The sequence below is a fragment of the Diadema antillarum genome, unplaced genomic scaffold, assembly GCF_040938485.1.
Source record: "Diadema antillarum isolate AM-2024a unplaced genomic scaffold, OU_Dant_1.0 scf00000181, whole genome shotgun sequence".
NCBI classification, from domain to species: Eukaryota; Metazoa; Echinodermata; class Echinoidea; order Diadematoida; family Diadematidae; genus Diadema; species Diadema antillarum.
Genome location: NW_027271070.1, coordinates 918159 through 943346, shown reverse-complemented (window position 1 = coordinate 943346; position 25188 = coordinate 918159). Strand labels below are relative to the sequence as shown.

The 25188-nt window shown below is 39.4% G+C and overlaps 1 protein-coding gene across 1 annotated transcript in view; it reads right to left on the bottom strand.

Moving 5' to 3' along the window:
* The window catches only part of LOC139723116 (fucose mutarotase-like), a 193674-nt gene extending 174516 nt beyond the window's left edge, over positions 1 to 19158 (bottom strand). Inside the window, exon 1 of the mRNA XM_071634382.1 lies at positions 19032 to 19158. Coding sequence (XP_071490483.1) covers positions 19032 to 19116 — 85 coding nt within the window. The 5' untranslated portion in view covers positions 19117 to 19158. The remainder of the gene's footprint in view (positions 1 to 19031) is intronic.
* Between the last annotated feature and the right edge of the window lie 6030 nt (positions 19159 to 25188).

The following is a 25188-nucleotide window of genomic DNA, read 5'->3' as shown; positions in this document are numbered from 1 at the left end:
TTGCTGAATTTTTCTACCAGCGTCTGGCAGCAAAACTTGCAACCAATCAGCATAACTCTGGTCCAAGAGGCTCATGCATGCATTTAACACCAATAGCCTATACGATGTATATGGCCGATGGTACAAACCTTAGCCATTTCGTTTGGTCACAGAGACTCGCTGAATCATTAGTATAAAAGAATTTGCACCTGTTAAACTTTCTAATAGCTTATATGAAAAATCATCACATTTATACATCTCCAAAAGCCCTCATGCTGAAGTTTAGGTTCAGCTCGCTTCGCCTGCGATTGTCAGCGCTTAACAACACTTCTGCAAAATAGTATTCTACTGAGTTGGTAAATGATAAAAGAAAAAATAGGATAGAAAGTGGAACGAAGGATCATAATAAGAAGAATACAAGTTCCTCAAAGAAAATTATTTGGTCGAATGGTTTACAAGATTCAAATATTTTGACTACAATAACTTAGCAAAGAGAAAGACACAAAAAAATACACAAAACATGTTAGAATGAATAGTACAGTTGTACTTGTGAATGTTCAGTACTGAGTGTTAACTGAGTGTTAAAATTATACAATAATCCGTTATGATCACAACTAAATACTTTGGGGACAACTCTTATGAGTCCTGCTTAAAGGTAGGACCTACTGTTTACTATCGGTAGCAGTGATTTAATAAAAAAAAATGTTCCATTTATCACATTTCATGCATATATGTACATATAGGTCACTTGTATCACAAAATGTCCTACCATATAAGAATTTCACAACAAAGCCTCAAATATAAGGAGATCATATCACTATTTTTCTCAATAAACCATAACTGCAGAGAGTTTATTCTAGAAACAATTTTATAATCATTGCTGTTCACATTTTGTACATTTAACAATACCAAACATCAATTACATTGATTAACATTTTTGCATTGGTTGTTTCTATACCTAACTCACATTTTAGAACTAGTTTGAAGCACTAAAGCTGAGTTTTTGCTTCATCTCCAAATGGCAAATAATGCCTTTACAGTCCCGCCATTCTTACAAATGGATCCATTGTTCATCATCTCACAAGACACACAAAAAAAGAGAGAAAAAAGACAAGAACAGAAAGGCAATAATCTCTTTTGCCTCTTGTCCACCAGTATCACAAGTCAAGACAACTTGCACTCGCGTTCAAAGGGGTCATTGTAACAGGTATGAAAAGCAGGGCTCAATCAAAGTGTTACTTGTTACCACAGCGACAATGCAACAGGAGAATACACCTTTCAATACGGACACTCCCACAATTGTGGGATATTGTTAAGCAAATACAGCACAAACAAGCTATGAGAATATGCACACACATATCTAATCAATTTGTATCATTTAAAGACACTAATTTTAATAAGGAAGCAAGTGAACTTCTCACAATTTATGTTTTGAGGCAAACCTGACAAAATAGATGAAATTCTGAACACCTACTTTTGATATTAGGAGGTTGAGGGGGTGGGTGAGGTTGTCAAATTGAAACACCACTGCTTTCATAGTTTGGGTCTCAAAGAAGAGCCTAGCCAGTGGCTCCCACTCCATTGCAAAGTGCATCTCTCAAGGTCATCTTCACTGTGGTAGTCTTATCTTCGCAGACACGTAAACAACTGCCATCCCACTGCTATCCTCATTGGCCAGCCAGTGACTGTAAACAATGCTGACATTCAGGCTCTGAGAAGTGATGGAGAATATAATACTACTGCCGGCTTCTTTATTTGCACAGCAAATATAACTGTAGTCAATACAGGATAAATGTTGCAATTGACCTTGGTTCTCGTATAGAATCCATTTTGTGTCTGTGATAATGTGACTGACATGTGATTACTCTGTCATAGAAGCAAAGTGGTCCTTCCATCTAATATGTTTTGTCCTGTTATCATCATGTAATTCATTATACAAAATGACATCGTATCAAGTAAATAGTCATAAAAGTATTTCCATATCATAAATCTTCAATCTGCAAATGACACTTTTGCAGCCTTTGGCAGTGGTGATATTGAAAATACTACTCAGGTGTTTAGAGGAAAATTATAGGTACCTAATTTCTTTCATCTAAACTACGTTATATTTTCTGGGAGCACACAGCATATCTATACAGCACATGCATACAATTGTGTATTATACAACTTCTTTCCTTCTTTTATTAACATATGTATCTGTATGTGGGTGGTCTAAATAGCCTATTATCTATACAGCACATGCATATTATACAACTTCTTTCCTTCTTTTATAAACATGATATATCTGTATGTGGGTGGTCTAAACAGCCTGAGGGATTCAATTAGAGTAATACCCCACTTTTTAAATTTGTGTGTCTGTTGTTTGCTTCTTGCTCTTGTTTTTGTTTTTGTTTTTTCTAGATGCTTTTGGAGCACTCATTCATATTGCCACCATGAGCATATCCTCTTGCACTTCACTGTAAACATCTTTATTTAAAGTTTTGCACCGAGTAGCTGAAAAACAGTTGCACGTTCTTTAATTTGTGCCAAGCAATAAAATTGCAAATTGCACAACTTGTTCAGTTTTCATTCAATTCTGAAAAGAGACAGAATGTGACTTGGCATATCCATGCATTATGAAAATCAATGTACTGCGCAACTGTCTATGTACTTAAACATGAATATTACAACTAACAAGTAACATTTGAAGATGGAACAGACCTGTAAAATCTAGTACAATGTTGGCTACAAAGTGATTACAAAGGACACATACACTCATTCACATATGAATTACTACTGAAGTCGTATTTATCTGGTTGAATATGAAAAACATGGTTCAACCTGTTCAAAATGTGCATAGAAAAGAGTGAAAATATTTTTGCAGGTATAGAAATTGTACTAGCCAAAAGTAGCATGATATCCATAAAAATTATATGTATCACAAATACACCTACTTTTACAGTAATTCCGTGTGTGAATGTATGTATGAGTGTGTGTGTATGTGTGTGTGTGTGTGTGTGTGTGTGTTTGTGTTTGTGCATTTTGTCTACCAATTTAGTTCTGGTGTTACAGCAGAAAGAGCTATAAACGTTGATGACCATTTATACAGGAGGCAGAGTGCTTGAATCTACTCTTTTCAAGGGGTATAACTTCAGAGCGCTTCAGACACTCTTTGTCGGTTCATACAGACTTTGACTGAGTTTATCTAACTTGAGAGAGAGAATCACGTTTCAAAATGCGTTTGGAATGGTGTTTGCGAACGTGGTTTGAAACGCTATTCTGGGGGTGCCACATTTATCCAACCATCATACAATCGCAATTCGAGTGATGTCACTGCACAGCTTCTTTGCGCCAATCGACCCAGGAAGTAAAGGTCAACTGCACACCAGCAAACATGCCTCGTCAGTCACACACAAATAATGGGTGGAGAGCACAACTGCAAACAGCTGAAATTTGACCCTGAGTTTAAATGCGTTTCAAAACGGCATTGCATTTATCTACTCACAGAATGACTATCGTGGTCTCAAACGCATTTCAAAACGCCATACGAAATATGGCGTTTCAAAACGCAGTTTCTAAACGCGTTTGAAAACACGGTTGTGTTTATCTATCCCCTGAAAATGTCTCAAGAGCGCTTAGGATGGTGATTCTGCCTCAGAAAATTTTTAGATAACGCAGCCTTTTACATGCTTCACAAGCGCTCCTGGAATGCTCCGTGTAACTGGGGTGCAAGCTTGCAAACCAGGAGCTGAATACAAAGCTTTTAGAAAAGTTTGGGAGCTGGGCCCCTGGGGAAAAGGAGGAAGACCAGCCGCAAGGAACAGGTTCCTGGAGACTGCTACCAGAACCCACAACCAAAGACAAAATTGAAACCCCTCCACAAACAGAAAGATATAAATGGGCTGCATGAGCCTGCATGGGTAGCTTGGTTGCAGATTAATAACTATTTGCCTCCATTAAGCCATACCATAATCCCTCTCACATAATTGATGGCCACTTCGTAAGCTTCCTCGCAGACCGAGGGTTTGATTTTTGGTCTTCTGAGACAATGGTCGTCACTCAGCGGGGACAGTGGACACCGCGCTCCCGTCGCCGACAGCTCGTGACGTCAATGCATAATCCCCACCTGGAATTTATTGATGTTTCCAGGTTCATTTCTATTTCAGTGCATCCCCTGTCCATTCAGAAAAATTTTCCAACTCCAGTGATGGGCCAGACATCTGTACACTTTGATCAGGGGCGGTAAGATGATTTTATAGAAAGGTTCTCCTTTAACAAAGATTCTCGCCCCTACCCACCAACTCCTTCCCCCCATCCCCGATAAACAAAAAGTTGCAAGTCATGAGCACTTTTCACCAGGGATCGATTGGATTTCCATCACTACGTTATCGGAGTTCCAACATGACATTCTCTGTACGGTTTATTTGCTTCTTGCATTCATTTAGTTATTTACAAGTGAATCATGCATAAACATTCCACGAGCCTGAAAAAAAAGGGGAAATACTATATCTGGTCCCAACAGTGAGGCACAAAGTCTAAAAACCTTCAAGTCATATAAAATTGTGTACACGATGTAGATTGTATAGAGGTTTCCTGATGTGATATAAACACAAATGTTAGCACAGACACCAATGGCAGTGTAGTCAATTAGTCATACTTTTTTAAAGGAAGTATTTGAGGTAAAAGCAAATCAGATCACAAGCAAATTGAGAGCATCACGGCCATAGTTGAACAGACCGTTGCACCCCACAAATGTTGCACGAAATAAATATAGTCCGCAAAAAATTAGAATTACAACTTAGTAATCACAGGTACTGACCCTCTTTCACCTTCTCTTTTTTGTCATATTTTGTGTCAATTATGAATACCATTTGGCCTAAAAAACTCCAAGATTGACTCGCCAAAAACGGATAGTGCAATCTGAGGTTTTTCCTGTATCTGTACTGTACTTTGTCATTTTCCAAGCGTTTCCATCCGCTAGGCCTCCTGTACAGTCCAATGCTGCAAGAGATGGAATGAATGGAACAGCTATGTACGGCACATCAAATGCATAATGCATGGTTCTCTAGCGTTCCATGTACGTCTCATGCATCACCCATTTATTCCTCGCGCATTTTGTCCTGTGGGCATGGGGTTCATATTTGTTTCTCATGCATTTCCACACATTCCACTGTCCTGTACACAATCGCCCCATGTGTGTTTCTGTTTGTTTGTTTTGTTCAGCCCCTATACCATGCATGTACGCAACTCTAAAATGGAAACTTTACACTCACTGGATTGATGATTTAAACAACGGATGAGCAAAATATTGCCTGTTTCTTGTACGGCTGGCCTATCCGGCAAAGCGAGACAGAGGCTGTAAACATTTCACTATTAAATTATGTACAATGTAGCAACTAACTACTAGGACATTTTGTTTATATTTTATCTTTCCATTTTGGGTAAAGAACAATATTGACAAAAGAACAATATTGACAAGGAGCACCAACAGTACACAGCTTTATAGCGCACTGCAATGCTGCTGGAAAAGAATGGCCGCTGGCAAGTTTCTATTTGGGGGAGGGAGGGGGTGGGCTTTTAAAAAAGAAAAAAACAACTTTACTAATTTCTGTCCCATGTAGAATGGAATGAACCTGTAGATGATAGCCTCCTCATCCATATTAGAAGTATTTTAACATCTTTGTTTTTTCCAGTCCAAATTCATAATTGTTTATCAACAAGCGGGACTCCAGACTGTAGATTCAGGCATGTCAGTTACAAACGCCCACGCTATCCCAACCCTAATTCCCCCGGCACTCACTATTCATTTGAATGATTACACCTCGTATTGCTGCTATATACTCCTCTTAGCCTACGTGCGGCTCGGGCACATTTGGGATTTGATATGCGCTCAATTTCAACATAAAACCACCACCAAAAAAACACCAACAATGATGACCAGAAAAAAAAATAAAGAATACCAAACCCTGCTTTCTACCTTCCAATACAGTATGTCCAAAAAAAAAAAATTACAATCAGATTTTCGCATTGATAACACCTAATATGATTAAATTGTCTATAAATTTATGCTACTTCAGGGTCTTAAAATATAACATTTTAGCTCTATTTTGCAGGAAACCCCATTTGATTTGGTTAAGTGGTCACAGAGAAATGTGGATTGTTGTAAAGCATATCATGAGTCTGATTCTTCCAAGTTTAGCACTTCCATGATCTCGTGTGTGAATACAATAGACGGAACTTGGAGGGAAGAGATTCCCTACATCCTCTACAAAATTCCTCATTTCTCTTTGACCACTGAAGCAAATCGAATGGGGTTTTCTGTAAGATGTGGGCAATGAGTTATAGTTTCATACCCTGAATTTGTATTTAGATTGATTTAATATCTTTAAAGATATCATTGCAGAGGGTCCCGTTATAATTTTTTTGGGGGTCATACGGTACACCTGTCCTCTTAGTCCATCATAAAACCTGTGTAGGAGTTGGAGCCCTTCAAGATCGGCAAGAAGAACCTCATTTGTAAACGTGTTTGGAAACATCAATACATTCCTACCCAGATCAAATGATCTCTTGGTACTAGTTAGTAATTCTGGAAGCAAATTTGTATCGCCTTTCTACCAAACATGTCCCAGAAAATCACAGTTTCAGCCTATTTCTAGTCTTTTTTCAAGGGTTAGAGTATAATATTTGCTTCAGCTGCCAGAAAGAAGAGAAAAGCCGAAGGCCACCCATACCTTACCCTCACTCACCCTTAATACTACAATACCACAAATTTCAAAATTGTGTAGATTTTTTTTTCCTCTCAAGAGTGTGTTTGCAATATGGTCACAAACTTGTAATTTTCATAATCTCTGTGACAGAGGATTAACCCATTCCCTACGTTAACCTGGTTACCTTTGTGTTAAGTCTATGGGGATGTAAGAATTCAGTATGTAACGGGTTAATACTCTCCATGCTTAACCCGTTCCATCCTGAATTTTAAACCCAAATACACTTTACATAGGCCACCAGGTTCCCATAATAGGTTAAGTGTCATGGTACAATAGGATGTATTTGCAAGTGACATTTGGCTCCATATCAGAACCCTTTTGAGTCACCTCATCAATCATTACCCACGCCGATGAAAATCGGCAGGGGGTTATGTGAAGGGTTCCGAATGTTTGTTTGTTTGTTTGTTTGTTTGTTTGTTTGTGTACAAGATAACAAGAGAACGGGTAAACGGATTGGCACGAAATGTTGTGGGGATGTTTGGATAATGGCAGGAAAGAATCGATTAGATTTTGGTGATAATCGGTTGACCCTTGCAAATTCTGTGTGACCTTGAAGTTTTGACCCCATGGTATAGTGACCACTCCGAAAATTTCCCGTTTCTCACTTTGCGATTTTCCGCTACCATACGAAAACATAAACTCCCAAACGATCCGACTTCGCTGCTCAAATGTTCGTAAGAATTCCGAAATTTACGTTTAGGCCTATTTGAGGGACTATGTCCTTCTAGATTTATGAAAGTTCGTTCTCCGTCATCACAAACTGGCCCGTATTTTGATGATTTTTCAAATTAACATTGATTGTTTTTTTCGTTGGAGGAGCATTTGCTCGGTCGCAGTCACACTGCACGATATTCGCGCTCAATGTCAATGCGTGTGCAAGGCCGCTGAAAATGCATCGCGCTCTACACTGTTGGTGCAAAATTGCATCGGGGACGTTGCGGCGCTCGTTGGTGGCCGAATACTGGTGCAGTAGACATTTGCATTCAACCCTTGCATTGAATAATTCCCGTAGACACTAATCATAGGGGTAATTGCCTAGGGGGTACTGGTGTACGTAAATTTTGTTTTTCTTTTGCGCTTTTGTGGATACCATCAAAGATCGTACACTCATAGGACCTTTGATATCATCACACTCTCGGCTTGCTATAATCAAAATATCCCGCAAGAAAGCGGCGTATTTCTCGATTTTTAGCGCTTTTTCGGCGACCCGTCGCGTAGACAATACTCTTAAAACTGGACTTAATTCGCGCATGCTTAGAAAAGTTCCGATTCTGCACTTTTGACGGTGGAATTTGGGATTTTCGATGGATTTTTGGAGGAGACTTAAGGACTTTCCTGTACGTGAATGAGTGTTAATACCGTATGTGTAATGATGTGATTTGCGTGTGATGTGACTGTAGAACCAAAGATCGTACACTTCAGTGTACGATCTTTGGTAGAACTCACTGGCTGGTGATAAAGCACACTGGCAATTAAGTGGCCGAATTCTGGTAGATGACCGAATGCACATTATGTTTACCCCGACTTTGTACTTATAGGCGTGGGTCTGCCGCCTTTGATGGCCCCTCTCTAGTTTTATTTTAATTTGTTACTTAGGAGTTCAACATACACATTAATTACATTGTTTTGGAATCGTATTCACTCCTTTTCTGTTTCTAACATATCACACCCTCCCCCACCCCACACACACACACATGCATGTACATACATGCTACATGCAGGATCGTTTTCCCACACATACATATTTGCATATCAACAGAATTTAAACAGATATGTTTATGAAATGCAATTTGGATGTACTGATATAATGAGACATTGGCTTGAATGAGGAAAGTAGTCGGATTCTAAACTCTTTGTTAGATCTGGGGGTGTTTCATCAACGTTTGTCAGCGCTGACAATTTCAGCAAAATCCTTGGTTTTGATTGGCTGAGATGCTCTGGTCACTGACTGTTACTATGGTGATTCAAGTTGTCAGCGCTGACAAACGTTAATTAAACACCCCCCAGGCCTCCCCTGAACCATTAAAAGTATTCTCAAATTAAATATCATTTCAACACATTTCTCCAGGCTACATTTGGACATTTATAGAAAAAACAAAACAAAAAAAAATCAATGGACTTACGACCCTCACTTTTGTCCCCCTCATGTAACCAATTCTGCAAGACAAAAACAGAAACAAAAAAAAGGGCAGAGATAAAAAACAGAAAATGCCCGTAAGTAGTACTTACACATGACCAGACAAGGTAACAAGATGTTATCGCATTAACCCATTAACACCTTTGGGGCTTACTACTAACAGCACTGAAGTGCATGTACAAGGAGGAATGATGAGCTTGAAGTTGATGTATATTCCCACTGCGGGAGACTCAAGGACAGACTCGTAAAATGGATAATTTGACGCAGTTTTCTCTCCTCTCCCTTAATTTGGAGTACTCACATGTGTACCCATGTAACAGACCTGTACAATCCTATTCCCTACATCAATCCTGATGCGGCATAGATAAAGAATTGCCAATTGATACGGCAGCCACAAAGCTGTGTTCCTTTCAAAAACAAGTCAGTCACTCTCTGGAGAGATCTAGATTGACTTGACCTTTTTTCAGCCATTATATCAATTTTGTACAGTACTTGTGGGAGTACCACACAGGTCTAAACAGCCTCATAAAAGTGTGAAAACACTTTCTATCTATGAGCTTGGCTTGGAGATCTCACTGACATACCATAGTTTAACGAGGAACAGGCATCAATCAAACCATTTTGTTGTGGCCAGATGTGACCATGAGCAAGTAAAAAGTGTGTAAAGCATGAGAGTAGTACAAATTGGACACCGAGCAATGATGCGCACCATCGTTTAGCCAACCCTGTATGGTTACAGCTCGTTATTCCGAAGGTTCGTTATTCCGAAGGTTCTTTAGTCTGAAGGTTCGTTATTCCGAAGGTTCGTTATTCCGAAGATTCGTTATTCCGAAGGTTCGTTAATCCAAAAATGTGATGAGGTTTGTTATTACGAAGGTTCATTAATCCGAAAATGAAATAAGGTTCGTTATTCCAAAGGTTCGTTAATCCGAAAGTGAAACAAAGCTCATTATTCCGAAGGTTCGTTAGCGACCCTATATCATTTTGGACCAACGAACCTTCGGAATAACGAACCCTATTTCATTTTCAGATTAACGAACCTTCAGAATAACGAACCCTATTTCATTTTCGGATAAACAAGCCTTCGGAATAGCGAACCCTATTTCATTTTCGGATTGACGAACCTTCGGAATAATGCCACAAATGTTCGGATTAACAAACCCTTTTTCATTTTCGGATTAACGAACCTCTAGGTATAGGGAATTTGTGTGTTTCGGATTAACGAACCTTCGGAATAATGAACCTTCGGAAGAACGAACCTTCGGAATAACGAACAGCAACCCCCTGTATGTGGCAACCACTTAAGGGAAATAGAAGGGTGGCCCCTGTAAAGGGATGGCCACTACAAACAGGTTGGTGACTAAGTTCATCCATATAACACCTTCAAAGATTCTAGCTATCTGACTGGCAAATTGCTCATAAGCTATTAAAACTCAGTTAAAAGTACCACGGCACACTGTTTCTGGTGAGCTGTGCAATTTTGTTCAAGCAAAAATAGCTCATAGCTGATGTCACCAATTTACAAATATACTCCCACGTTGAATTCATGGTCAACTCATAGTTTTTTGACCATTTCATGCCTCTGACATCACAGTAAACATACCTTTTCTGCACATACTCAATTAGTTACAAACATGTAGTTAGTCAGTCACTCATTTTACCGTCAACAACTTCAACTGATTACTTTCACATATAATTGACAGTATTGTTACCCATTCACATTCACAAGGAAAAAGTTGTCATTACCCACGCCGATGAAAATCGGCAGGGGGTTATGTAAAGGGTTCCGTATGTTTGTTTGTTTGTTTGTTTGTTTGTTTGTTGTTTGTTTGTTTGTTTGTTTGTTTGTTTGTTTGTTTGTTTGTGTACAAGATAACAAGAGAACGGGTAAACGGATTTGCACGAAATGTTCAGGGGATGTTTGGATAATGGTAGGAAAGAATTGATTAGATTTTGGTGATAATCGGTTGACCCTTGCAAATTCTGTGTGACCTTGAAGTTTTGACCCCACTAGTAGTGACCACTCCGAAAATTTTCTGTTTCTCACTTTGCGATTTTCCGCTACCATACGAAAACATAAACTCCCAAACGATCCGACTTTGCTGCTCAAATGTTCGTAAGAATTCCGAAATTTACATTTAGGCCTATTTGAGGGACTATGTCCTTCTAGATTTATGAAAGTTCGTTCTCCGTCGCCACAAACTGGCCCGTATTTTGATGATTTTTCAAATTAACATTGATTGTTTTTTTCGTTGGAGGAGCATTTGCTCGGTCGCAGTCACACTGCACGATATGCGCGCTCAATGTCAATGCGTGTGCAAGGCCTCTGACAATGCATCGCGCTCTACACTGTTGGTGCAAAATTGCATCGGGGACGTTGCGGCGCTCGTTGGTGACCGAATACTGGTGCAGTAGACATTTGCATTCAACCCTTGCATTGAATAATTCCCGTAGACACTAATCATAGGGGTAATTGCTTAGGGGGTACGTAAATTTTGTTTTTCTTTTGCGCTTTTGTGGATACCATCAAAGATCGTACACTCATACGACCTTTGATATCATCACACTCTCGGCTTGCTATAATCAAAATATCCCGCAAGAAAACGGCGTATTTCTCGATTTTTAGCACTTTTTCGGCGACCCGTCGCGTAGACAATACTCTTAAAACTGGACTTAATTCGCGCGCGCTTGGAAAAGTTCCGATTCTGCACTTTTGACGGTGGAATTTGGGATATTTGATGGATTTTTGGAGGAGACTAAAGGACTTTCCTGTTGTGAATGAGTGTTACCGTATGTGAAATGATGTGACTTTGCGTGTGATGTGACTGTAGAACCAAAGATCGTACACCTCAGTCAACGATGTCAGTGTACGATCTTTGGTAGAACTCACTGGCTGGTGATAAAGCACACTGGCAATTAAGTGACCGAATTCTGGTAGATGACCGAATGCACATTATGTTTACCCCGACTTTGTACTTCAGGCGTGGGTCTGCCGCCTTTGACGGCCCCTCTCTAGTTTCTGTACTAAATTCAAGAGTAGGTGTGGACTGAGGTGTTGTATGGTGTGTAGTATCTTAATACTCATGTTATAGAACAAGATTTCGTGTTCGGTGAAAGATGAGGAGCACTTTTCAACTCGGCTTCACCTCGTTAAACAGAACGCCGCCCCCTTCTTTCACCTCATGCGAAATCTCACACCATCACACTCATGACCATTCACTATTTGTATTTAACTCATTACAAAATGTTTGTGATATGTATCAAATACACATGATTCATATATACCACAAGATTTTTTTATTGTTGCATGGGAATTTCCGTACTTCTCAGGTTATCTTGAACCATTGATATTAAATTGGTTGCAACCCCATTACTCCAAATAGCAAATTACAAATGATGATGTCATCATTTCACAACACTCCAAAGGTCTGCACACTAAGAAAATATGGTTTATTTTTCAATGATTCAGCATCTGCAACCAATACTTCCTTGAAAAATCGATGCCTTGTTATGAAGATACTGAAAGAACTTGATGTGCAGTGGATACAGAATACTCCTTTTGGTAACATTTCAACAAAAGAAATCTAATGAAGATTTGTATGAAGGTCAATCGGATGCTTGTAAGGTGATGACATCATCATTTCATCTTATTTGCATACATCTCACTCATGCTTGCAGCCAATATAGTGACCCCCGATGAATCGGGAGGAGTTGGAAGACAAGCATTTTTTTCCTTTGCAGTGGGGCTCCTTTTTCAGCAGTGGCCAAATCTAGCCAGTGTATAGCTATAATACCCCACATGAAAACTGATGGCATTTCTGTGAACTGTGCACAGCTATTTTATCCATCCATATCCATGGCAATGAGTTCCCACATGCTACGACACCAAGAGATAAATGGCAATAAAAAGAAACAAGAAATGTCGCTATCATAGCAACTGGTATGCCTCAGCTATATTGCATTAATCTTTCATAGGTTAGTCAGTTTCACGACTGGTGAAAAATTGAAAGATGTTTAAAAATTTGATTGTACAACTTTAAATGTGTTTTTAATGCATTCTTTGAACCAGATTTCAATTGAATGGCTAAATTGATTCAGAGAGCAAATATTTAGGAATTCATGCATTTTCACTTGACCTTTGATCCCAAGGCCCACATCTTTCTTAAAACCATCACTAACTAGTAATATCTAATTTTCATGACAATGCCTTCAGCTATTTGCAAAATATGTATAAAATAGTCACATTTTATCATTGACAATGCTGTGAGCTATTTTCAAAATATGGGATAAATAGTGACATTTTAACTATCACTTTAACCTTTGACCCCATGGCCCAAACCTTTCCTTGCTATAGAACCTTAGGGGGGATATTATATGAAATACACACACAAGTCCACAGATGCAGACACTCTAGGGTATCATGTACCATACCCTGTTAACACTGTGAGCCAGTTTTCAAGCTTCCTCGAGGAGGTTTGAAAACCTGCTCAAAAAACCAGTCTCTCATCTGTTTATCATACTGCACTAGCTGATTTCAACCAAAGCAGGCCCCAGCAAGCCTTAGCAGGCCCAACTGGCTCCAATCCCATTGTAACGAAGTTCCCCTCCAGTACACAGAACACGGCACGGGCTTTTGAATTTGTTACGTAACTGCAAATATGATTGAGTGCGAAAGTCGGCAAAAAAACAGCTTCTCAAACCCCCTAGCATTTTGCTACTGTAGCTGAGGTTCTTTGAGGCTGCTATAGCAGGCTCTGAAACCACCCCAAGGAGGTAGTTTCTGAACCTGACCTGATCAGATCTCCTTTTCTGTATTCTACCTACTGCATTCACCAGAGACTCCAACTCTCCTGACGCTCCCGCCGAAAAGCAAAATCTCCCGCTGCTTGGCTCAATGTCTCCCGATGGAAAGGATTTCTTACTTATTGCTATCGTATGTTGCAGCCTTAGAGCACCAGAGAGCATCTATAACAGGAACCCCACATTTTTGCTTCAGTAAATCTCCAGAAGAAGGTGCTTGGGGTTGGAGTCTCTGCATTCACACTGAGCCAAAAGGCTGCTTGAGGCTGCAATAGGAGGCTTCAGAACCCCCTTTTTGCTTCAGCAAGAATGGGGCGATGGATTGCACATCGGAACAGTCAACTCCTATACTCCCATTGAAGTGCGTGTTTTAGTACCATGCAGAAGCTATAGGTGCTCCATATGACTGCCAGCACATTGCCACTTCCTGTGTATCTGTAGTCGCACATACTGCAAATTACTGCCCAATAGCAAATGTTTAGACTGTGCCTCTACTCGGGATTGGTTAGAAAATAACTTTTCTGGCAAGAAAATGAAATACCCCTGAGTACATTCTATGGATTAAGTATGTCATAATTTCTTTAATATTAATGAAGAAGGATGGAATACCAGTATTTCAGCAAAAATACCACCAAAGCAGCTCCTGATATAGAGTAAGGACTGTATCAATGTTTTGTATTAAAGGACAAGTTCACCTTCATAAACATAAGGATTGAGAGAATGTAGCAATATTAGTAGAACACATCATTGAAAGTTTGAGGAAAATCAGACAATCCGTTCAAAAGTTATGAATTTTTGAAGTTTTTTTGCAGTACCCGCTGGATGAGAAGACTACTGCAGTGTATGAATAACTTAGATGTCACATGCGTACGACAATACAATATAAGGAAAATATAAAGAGAATTTCACAAAATTCCATCTTTTGAAAAAAGTACACATTCCCCGACTCGTTACCGACAAATGTTATGGGTAATATGTGACCCACTACAACAAAATGGTCCTAAAGTCGCGCACGGTCGAAGCCGTGAAAATCGAGTTTGAAGTTAGAGCATCAAAATTGGTCAAAACTTACGATTTTCTGAATTTGACATATTATTAGAGTCTGACATGTCTTCTATCATCTATCGAAATTTTGAAGCAAAATGATGAAAGGAAAGACCCAAAAATAGCGTTTTTCTGGGCCATGTTTTTTTGGCGTTTCAACGAAGCAGAAACTGTTTCGAACATTTGGATTGAGCGCCACACATAGGCTCCGCCCCTAACAACAACCAGAGTGATCTCATTGGTCAGTTTGCTGCTTGCCGCTAACCGAAGCGTGAAGCTCGCACACTGCCCAGTCGACTGGTGCGTGCGGGCGGGTTGCGCTATGCCTAGCCGCTTCTCCTGACATCCTGGTCACTGATTGGTCGGTGAGGAGACCGCAGACGCCGTGTTTGAATGAGCATTTCGGGGGTTGCTAGGGCTTAACTTCTATTGTTCGGAGGTGAATACTGACTTGCGTGTCTCTTGATTGTGATTGCGTCGCAAGGAGAACTTTTAGGGCGCTTTTCTCGAAACAGTGATTTCCCAGACGTCTTGACATGCTCTCTTTTAGACATCGATATCTCCGCAGCCGATTATTTTTATAAGACGTGTTATATATCAATTTAAAGCAGAAAGATTAGGGAATTGTGTCATGCAATTTTCAAATAATCGACCTCGCCCGACTTTAGGATCATTTTGTTGTAGCGGGTCACATATTATTCCCCCTGCCTTTAGAAAGAGGCAAGTCAATTGCTCTTTTATTATGCGAAAAAAATGAAAATATGTTGAATTTTCTTTTATATTTTCTTTTACTGTTGTACGCATATGACTCACAAGCTGTAGTAGTCTCCTCATCCAGCGGTTCCAACACAAAAATTTAAAAAATTCATAACTTTTGCATCGATTGTCCAATTTTCCTCAAACTTTCACTGATGTGTTCTACTAATATTATTGCATTTTCTCAATCCTTATGTTTATGAAGGTGAACTTGTCCTTTAACAAAATGGGAAACTTCACAACCCATGATAACTTGATCATTTTTTTTTTTTGCAGCCAATTTTAATGAAACCTTTTTTTCTCTGCTTGATTATATATGCTACTTTAATATCAAAGTCAATTTAAATCTGTGTCGGAATTATACTTTCAATAAGACATACGTATCTAAGGACACAAAAGATGACAATCGCCCAGTTTTTTAAGAGGGGAGGGAATATGTGTAATTGCCCAGCAGCAGAGTCGTGCAAATGCAACAGCTGTGCAACAGCATATCTTAGGGCAAGCTGCACTACGCATGATGTGAAGTCATTTGGTATAAATTTGGTTATCATTTGCACAGGAAAAAGATCTTCAATAACTAATGATTCCAGCCATGAAAAAGCAAATGACTAGAAGATATCTAGCCATATACATGTATAAGGATTACATGAATGTCCTGATTTTGAAGACAGAACTGTATGTTGCATACATATATTGATAGAATTGAGGTACACCAGAGTACTTATGTAAATAATTATTATCTCTTAAAGTCGCTGATGAACACATTCAATACAGAAAACACATCACGATTTCCTGTCATTCATCTACACTGTGACACCCATTGGCCCGTATTCACGAAGGTGGTACAAATGAAACCATGGTTTAAAGGGATCGTATAGCTTTGGTTGAGACCTAATTTCAGGTTTCTAACATATTTCGGTGAGATAATGAGACACCTCTTATGGAATATGAAAGAGATTGTAATTCTTTTAGGAATTTAACATTTATTTGATGAAAATTGGTTTTGAAATGGCCGAGATATCCAAAAAAGAGTGATTCTAATAAAGTGTGGGACCCACACTTTATTACGATCGCTTTGTTTTACTTTGTTTTTGGATGTTTCAGTCATTCCAAACCCGATTTTTATCAAATAAACTTTGAATTCCTCTTAAAATGGTAATCTCTGTACTATATCATAAGTGTTTTCTTGGTATCTCGCAAAAAAGTTAAAAACTCAATTCTCATCTCCACCAATACTGTACTATCCCTTTAAAACCATGGACAAAAACCATGGAGCGCCAAGTGTCCCACGGAATATTTCGTTACGAAATTGGTCATTTTGTCGACAAAATGACCATTTCGTTAACGAATTTATCATTTTGTGGATGAAATATTCACTCAGATACAAAATGTTGTCATTTCGTTCCAAAATAATCATTTCATTGACGAAATGACTGATTTTGCAACGAAATATTCCATGCGACACTTGGCGCTCCATGGTTTTTGTTCATGGTTTCATTTGTACCACCTTCGTGAATTCGGGCCATTGAGTGGTAAACATTTGTGGTACAAATGGAAAAAGACAACAACGCTTGGATTCTTTGTTGACAAAGTGAATTGAAGATCTACAAATTGGCTGGTGTGACAGAGTTCAAGTAATAAACCATGAGTTGAGTTCTAAACAGGGTAAATACTTCTCTAAAACATCATGACTTGTATGACATCTACCGGTACTGCATAATGATAGTGTACTACAAAAGCACTCAGAGAGCACTGACCTCCGCCGAGCAGCTCATTTCCACCCATATATACACACACACATGCTGCATATCTCCCAATTTCACAATGATAAAAAAAAGCCTTGTGTCTGTCTACCTTCTCACCTGCATGCTGCCTGGTGCCTTAATTAAGCAGAGCACGTATGTGTGTGCATGCAAACCTCATTGACCCTATTGGCCAAAAGATTTTTTTTAATCCTTCAAAAATTCATAAAATTTCCCACATCACTACCAAAAAGGAATCATCTGTTCCTCATGTTATTATCAACTTTTCTGGCAAGTTTATCCAGGTCCATTCACAATTTTTTGAGCTATTTTGCAAACAAACAGACAGGCAAACAAACAAACAAGCAACCAATGTCAGCAAAAAACATAACCTTTTTGGCAGAGGTAATAATGACTCAATGTGGTTTATAGTTGCACTCTTTTCCCCCTCATTTCTTATACACTCTTCTTAGGGATATACAGTGGCGGATTCATAGAGGGGCGCAACCGGCGCACACCCCCCCCCCCCTTTGTTTTTCGTGAAAAACAAAAGAAATAAAAAGAAAAAAATGAAATGAAACCCGTCGAAATATTAGTCACCCCCCCTTTACAGAATTCCAGGATCCGCCCCTGTTATATGCAGCTTTTCACAATAATTAAGACCATATGTACTGCTTCATCTGGTACTATTTGGACCTAGTTTTACTCAAGTATAGTTTTCTACATAGATCATCTCTCAAAGGACAAGTTCACCTTCAAATACATTAAAAATAATTGAGAGAATGTAGCAATATTGCTAGAACACATCAGTGGAAGTCTGAGAAAAATTGAACGGATACATTCTAAAATTACGAATTTTTGAAGTTTTAGTGCTGCCATAGCTGGATGAAAAGACTACAACAGCTTGTGGAAAATCAGACAATCCGCTCAAAAGTTATGATTTTTAGTACGTTTCTTTTTTTCTTTTCTAAGTTTCAGCGCAGATGATTCAGAACTTTGCAAGACCCAACAGCTTTTATAGTTTTTTTTTTTTTTTTTTCTTCTTTCTTTCTTCTTCTTCAGCTTCTTCTCTGAGAACTGCAGACAGCCCACGCACAGGTGCCTGGCACCTACATTGTAATTCTTAATGGATCCTGAGCTACCCTTGGCTTTATTACAGTACCATGTACAGAGCTTTCTCGGCTACTCTCATTGTTGCAGTGTCACAAATATACACATCATAGTTTACATGACAGTGACATGTTCGTTACAGTGTACTGTAGCTGTATGGACCTCGTGTAGTCAGGAATGAACTCTCTCTCCCTCTGGCTCTGCTCTGTCAAACTGTAACAGTTAGCTCGAGAAATGAGCATCCATTAAATATGGTTGCATGATAAAGTTTTCATAATAGGCATATAAAATTCTGTTAACAGCAGCTACACTGTCTACAGCCACTGTTCATGACAACACATGAATAGGGAATTTTTTACAGGAAACTGTGAGCTGTGAGCTGGCCCGGTTGGCGTGTAGCCTACAGCATAATCATTCGGAGCTGTCGGCCATGACGATTCCTCCTCCCACTTCACTATCACACACAACACCACCAATCCACACACCAAACTAGCACATGCCTGGGAGGTAAAGATGGCTGTAATATCTAGGGGCGTGCAGTGAGACCTGGCAAGCGGTGCCGTGTGTGTAACAGGGAGCTAGCTGCAGGCTCCAGTAACGGTGCAGGGTCTCTGAATGAACAATCACAACACTACCAGTTCAAGTGCTGCCGATACATGTTCACAAGGAGTGGCAACTTCAAGCTAGTCAGACATTTATAAAAAGAGTTTGACATACCAATTTCGTCACCATGACCCATGCGAGCCAAAACATCGAGCAGATCTGGCGAAATTATAGCAGGTATCCCCTTTAGAACAACCATTTTGAGCAACTTGTCAGCACGTCCGCACACACCGTCGATGCATAGGACATACCACACTACGTAGATCGCGTACTATACGTGCTTCGTGTACGATGATACGAGCCAACGTAGATCTCGTCGAGAAAGAGCTCAGCTGATTTCTGGCGACCCTGCGCAAACAGTATGACGTAGCACGAGCCGGGAAATTACCGGGAATGGTGACGTCATCCCAACACGCTCCAGGCAATGCAAAGCACGATTTTTTCAGTAACATGGCGAATGGACCTCATGTTTTTAAAATTGGCAGGCAGAAGAAATGTATCACTCAGAGTACAGGGGAAGTGAATTACCATTTGCATGAGTTTCTGCCTACTTGTGAATCCATTGGCCTGTTTTCTACCACTTTCAGAGAAACAGATCATTCGTCATCGCAGAGATGAAGCTCAACCTCCCACTTCGTATAGCTATAAATCCCCAAAAGTAAATCCCCCAAATTATTCTCCTCGGAGAGGTAATTCAACACCACTGCCTTTAATCTTTTTCACACTGCATCATGTTTTACATGTGTGAAAAAAAAACATTTAGGTGGATGGTGGGAAAATCATTACAACTGCAAACATGAATAAGAAGGGACGGATAGCGTTAAATTGAGACGAGTAATATTGTAAGAGGTCCACGGTACAAGAGAATAATGACATATACTTTACTCTTTGTTTTCATTTTCTTATCGCTCTTTTCTCGTGAAGTAGGTCTTTAGATTTTGCGAGTAGCAAATGAATGATACTTCTGCATGACATCCGCAGAAATTTATTGTAAGCAAAACCTCATCATTTTCATATAGACATCGAAGCGATGTATATAACAATGATTGTGTCTAAAGCTATCATCGGCGTTATTAATGGTTATATAAAGTGGCGCATTACATCATCATCATTATCATGAAGTCATCATCATTAATCATCATCGTCATTATTATTGTTATTATAATTGTTTTAATCATCATCACCATCATCGTCACTATTATCTTTGCCTCCAACAATGTCTTTAAAATGTTTTACTAATTAGAACATCCCAGTTTGTTATGAAAAAAACCCAAACGTAATTAAAGTTACTGTTTTGTTATCATCCCATATTTATTGTCATCAATTGATTTTTATCGTCAGCGTCATCATTATCACCACCGACACCGTTATCGTCATTATCTCTATCATCATTGTCGTCGTCATCATTGATTATTTTGATTCTGATTTGATAGACTTGATTTTGATTTGATCATCATCGTCATCATCAATAATATCATCATCATCATCATCATCATCACCATCATCACCATTGTCATCATCATTATCGCTATGATCCTAGAAGACTCCAAGTGTTAACATCTCCATATTCGCTGTTCAATAATATTTCACATGAATGCCTTTCACAGTACAAGTGTACCTCATTTTCCTCCCGGAAACAGCGGTAGTCATCCAATACTCATGATTCAATCACCACCTCGCTCGGTACTTCTATGACCTCCACACAGAGGTCGCCAGAGAAGAAGAGGAGCTGACGATCTCGGTGAGGGGGGGGGGGGGGGGGGGAGGGGGAGAAAAATATACGAGACCTGTGATGGTAACGAGATCGCATCGCGAGAAGAGTAGTGATTGTGATGGTGAGCTCAAGCAAGCGTGACTAATACAAGAGGGAGAGGGGATAGCGACCCCTTGTACCAGGGAAGGAGCAGTGAGAGGGATTTATCATCTAGATGTGTATGATTATGAGATATGATACGACCATTCTGGTTCGTGGGTGAGGATAGTAAGGCCGAATGATGAAAGCAGTAGCAGCGTTGAGAGGGCAAAAGACCGCGTATATTGCCCGATGATCTAAATATGACGGCGATGTTTTTGCTGACATTAGTCACGCTTTCTAAGAAGCAGATACTCAGAGTTGTACATGACACTGCCACGGTCATTGACGGTGTCACTGACCATACGTGCATCGCCATCCTTTATTGGTAAGGTCTTACTGTCCATGCGACTACCCCTTGACGCCAAGCTACATGCCAATGCAATCATTGATTGAGGTGTGTAAATGACTTTTAAAAACATAAAGAAATATCACTCCAAATATTTATCATCGTCGACTTATTAGACAGAAGAAATTAAGGTCAAAAAAGAGAGAAAAAAAGTGTTTTATTGTATTGCATTATGAAGAATTTGATAAGCAACTTCTTCATACAAATTTGCCCTCATAGCTTTTTCTTTTTCTCGAAAACACACTCAACTTGATTGAGAAGGGGAGACGAACACGATTCATCATGTTTTGGGACAATAATAACGACTTCAGCGAACTTTGCAAGAGTAATGTCATTTTCCATGCGTTCCCCGAGCACCAATCGCTCACAACAAAGCTAAACTCATGATCCGTGCGAGATAGGTGATACGTCAAGCTTTCAGTTCGGATTTCACCGTTTTCAGAGGGGTGAATGGGAAAGTGGAAGTAGTGACGATATTGCGGAGAAAAGGGGATTTGTCGTTGAGTAGCACACAAACGCGGTTTGTTTCCCCTGTCGAAGCAACACCGCCGATTTTCTGGTGGAACAAGGTATCCGATTTCTCCTCCATCCTCCTTGGATTTCTATCGATGTCAAGCCAATTGACTCGTGCTGCGGTGAACTGTGACCCCAAGTTCAGGTCACTGACGGGGTAAAGATGGGAGAGCGATGTGCCTAGTCTGAAAATCAGACCCAATTATCGTGTCACACGGTGTTGTGAGAAAACGCGACGGCGGGGTAAATACGTGTATGTTTCGTTGTCGCGCAATTATTACTTGTAGCAATTTTGCATCACCATGAATGCAATTTTCTTACTTTTCAGTTGAAAAGAAAAAGAAATTAGATCCGAAATATCTATTCATTTGACTAAGGAAAAATAAGAAAAAAGCTAGAGATAAATGGGAACTTCGGAGAATAGGAGGGGTAGGACCTAAACTGAAAACTCGTGTTATTTCGAATATTTCTATGTGTAGCTAGACCGCATCTTGCATGGCAACGTAAAAGGTCACTGGGTCATGTGCTTTCAGTCACGAGCGTGAAACTCACTTGTGGATTCGATTCATTCCCCCCTTAAACTTTCACTGCTTTTGTTGTTGTTGTTGTTGTTGCTGCTGCTGCTGCTGTTGTTGTTAATTCTCTATTAAAGACATGGTGTTATTTCTGCCCATCCCGCATGGTTTTTGCTTTTTATGGTCCTCCTCAGATATTACTTCTATACCGCAATATCACCTTCGCTACCATAAAGAAATGATCTAGGATGGATATCAAAAGGAGACTGCAGCTACCACTAAATAATACAAAACGCACTATAATACGATGTTAGTGACTGTATTTCCAAGACTACGACGGGTACTGCGCGAGTAAAGACGGGTAGTCCTTTTACCCTCTTTAGAAAGTTTGTCACTCGAGTTCGACAGGGTGAGTCATATTTCCCAGATCTTGTCGTTGAGTCACCCAACGACATCAAAAACCCTCACTGATTACTTTAGGTTTTTTCCCGCTCTGTCATAACAACAAAGTACCCCTGTCTATGTCATTGCCATTGCTACCTCCCCCTGCATGGTCCGTTTATCAAAGGATTTAGAACAGGCTAGGCCACAAGTTCAGCTCTCCGTGGGTGAGTTCGGTGAATGTTCATCTCGGTGCGGCAATAATCCGCGTATAAAGTAACAATGTCGCCGAAGAATCAAAAGGTCGCCGTCTTCCTTTACTGCAATTAGGCATTTGTTTAATGAACGAAGAATAATACTGATTTCCAAACCCCCTTTCTAAAAAAAAAAAAACCAAACAAACAAACAAACAAACTTTAACTTACTTGACCAAGAATACTCCCCTGCCTACCCTTTCTTCGAAGCTCGCTGCCCATCGGTTTATCAGCGAGAAGCGTGTTAGCCATTTAGTGCAATCATGGATCACAAAGCCCAATGTACATATAGGGAGATGGCATAATGGCCGGTCAAAAAAAAAATTCGAAGAAACCCTTTCTTGGCATCAATCAAGGGCAGTGTCTTTAAGTGGTCGAACCAGGGTCATTTAATGTCAGCAACGTGATGTCGCTTAGTTCGCGCGCACCAGCCCGTCGCCTGCAATGTCAGAGCGAATCAGGAAGGGCGCTATCGAGTATCGGCCCTGAGTATTATCGGTATTGATCGTATGGCTGCTGCTTTTTTTCCCCCAATACGCATTGACTAATAACGCTGAGTTAAAAGGAGGAAAAATCACGATGACACCGACGCATAATTTTATCTCCTTGTAATCGATCGATAGCGATCTGGACGTCGGGAAGATCTGAAAATAAAACACACTCCTGAAATGGCGTAATTGCCCTGGACACTTCCCACGTAAAATTGGCGGATCAATGTATGGAGTGGGTGGTACTACTCGCCTGTTAGTCTCGTGAGTATTGCTGTCCATGCTGAACTTGGAACAAAGCGAGGCGGTACACAGTGTGCGACAACAGATTTAACTTCTAATCCACTAAATGTTTAATGAAAAGATATGAATGAATAAATTAAAGATTTAATGAATAGATACATGTGAAATCATAATCTATAATTCAATAATGAGCAATTAGTTAAAATAGACAGATCATTGAAAGAACGAGTGCATGATCAAGTGAATACGATATGAAAAGATAACCAAATAAACAGATGAATGCACAGATACATAGACATGTGGTTGTTGAATATTACGTGCTATTCGAATATCAAGTGAAATATGAAAAGAAATGCGCTGGAACTGTCCACTAAGTGAGCATCGAGTATTAGATCGGTGCGGTTGCAGCAATCAAAAACATAATGATAATAATAATGATAACAACAACAACAACAATGATAATAATAATAATAATAATAATGATAATGATACAACTACAATAATAATACAATGATACAATAATAATAATAATAATAATAATAATAATAATAATGATAATAATAATAAACACAACTATACAATAATAATACAATGACACAATAATAGTTATAATAATAATGATAATTATCATGATTATAATAATAATTATATAATGGGCAAACGTCATTCCTACATCAACATGCCAGGGAGACTTTTATATTCTAGATACTATCAGGACATGAAGGAAAATGATTTGTTTTTCAGGCATATAGACACCTGTACAATCAGGGAAACTATAGGCACGTGGCCTTTTTGTTGTCGTCTTTGCACATTTGGCAATGGTCTTTTTCTAAGCACTCTAACGAGTATAGATAAACAGATCATGTATGCAGATAAACTGTGGATAAAGAGATTCTACGTTTTGATGCTTTATCCTTCATTGAAGTCAAATTGTCTAAGAATCTAAATTTGATTCACCGTCAAATTACAATCTGTTCAATACAACGAGTTCTCAACATTAGTCAAGAGTAGCAGATATCAACGACATATTTCTTGTTTGACTTACACTGAACACAGGCGTTATCATTTGGGTTTTAACTGGAAAAAACAAAGGTGTGTGTAAAGATTTCTGGCATGACCGCGATGGAAATGTAGATATTCGATTTTCTCTTTGACGAAATAATCTGTTATACTAGGCCTATCCGTATGTCCGAATGAACACCCCTCCCCCTAATCCTTCAGTCCTTGTCATAGAGACGGGAAGATAAACAACTTAAATGTTCTCCAGGGGGACCTGAAGAGTGGAGTTCAACATCGCGTCCTCTTCAGACGGTGTTTTAGTGTTTAACCACTCCATGTTTTGGGTTGAGATGGAGATTCAGCTTTTAACTTTCTGCGAGATAATTAGAAGCCACTCGTGAAATATCAAAGAGCACATACGATTCTTATGGGAATTCAAGGTTTATTTCATGAAAATCAGTTTTGAAATGGCGAGATGTCGGTTAGCATCTCGCATGTACATAGATAAATAACAAAATAATGAATAAAGGAATAAATGAATAGATAAAATAAGTGAAAAGATGGATAGATATATTAATCAATACATACATACATACGGGACAGCTCGTTATTCCGAAGGTTCGTTATTCCGAAGGCTCTTTAGTCCGAAGATTCGTTATTCCGAAGGTTCGTTATTC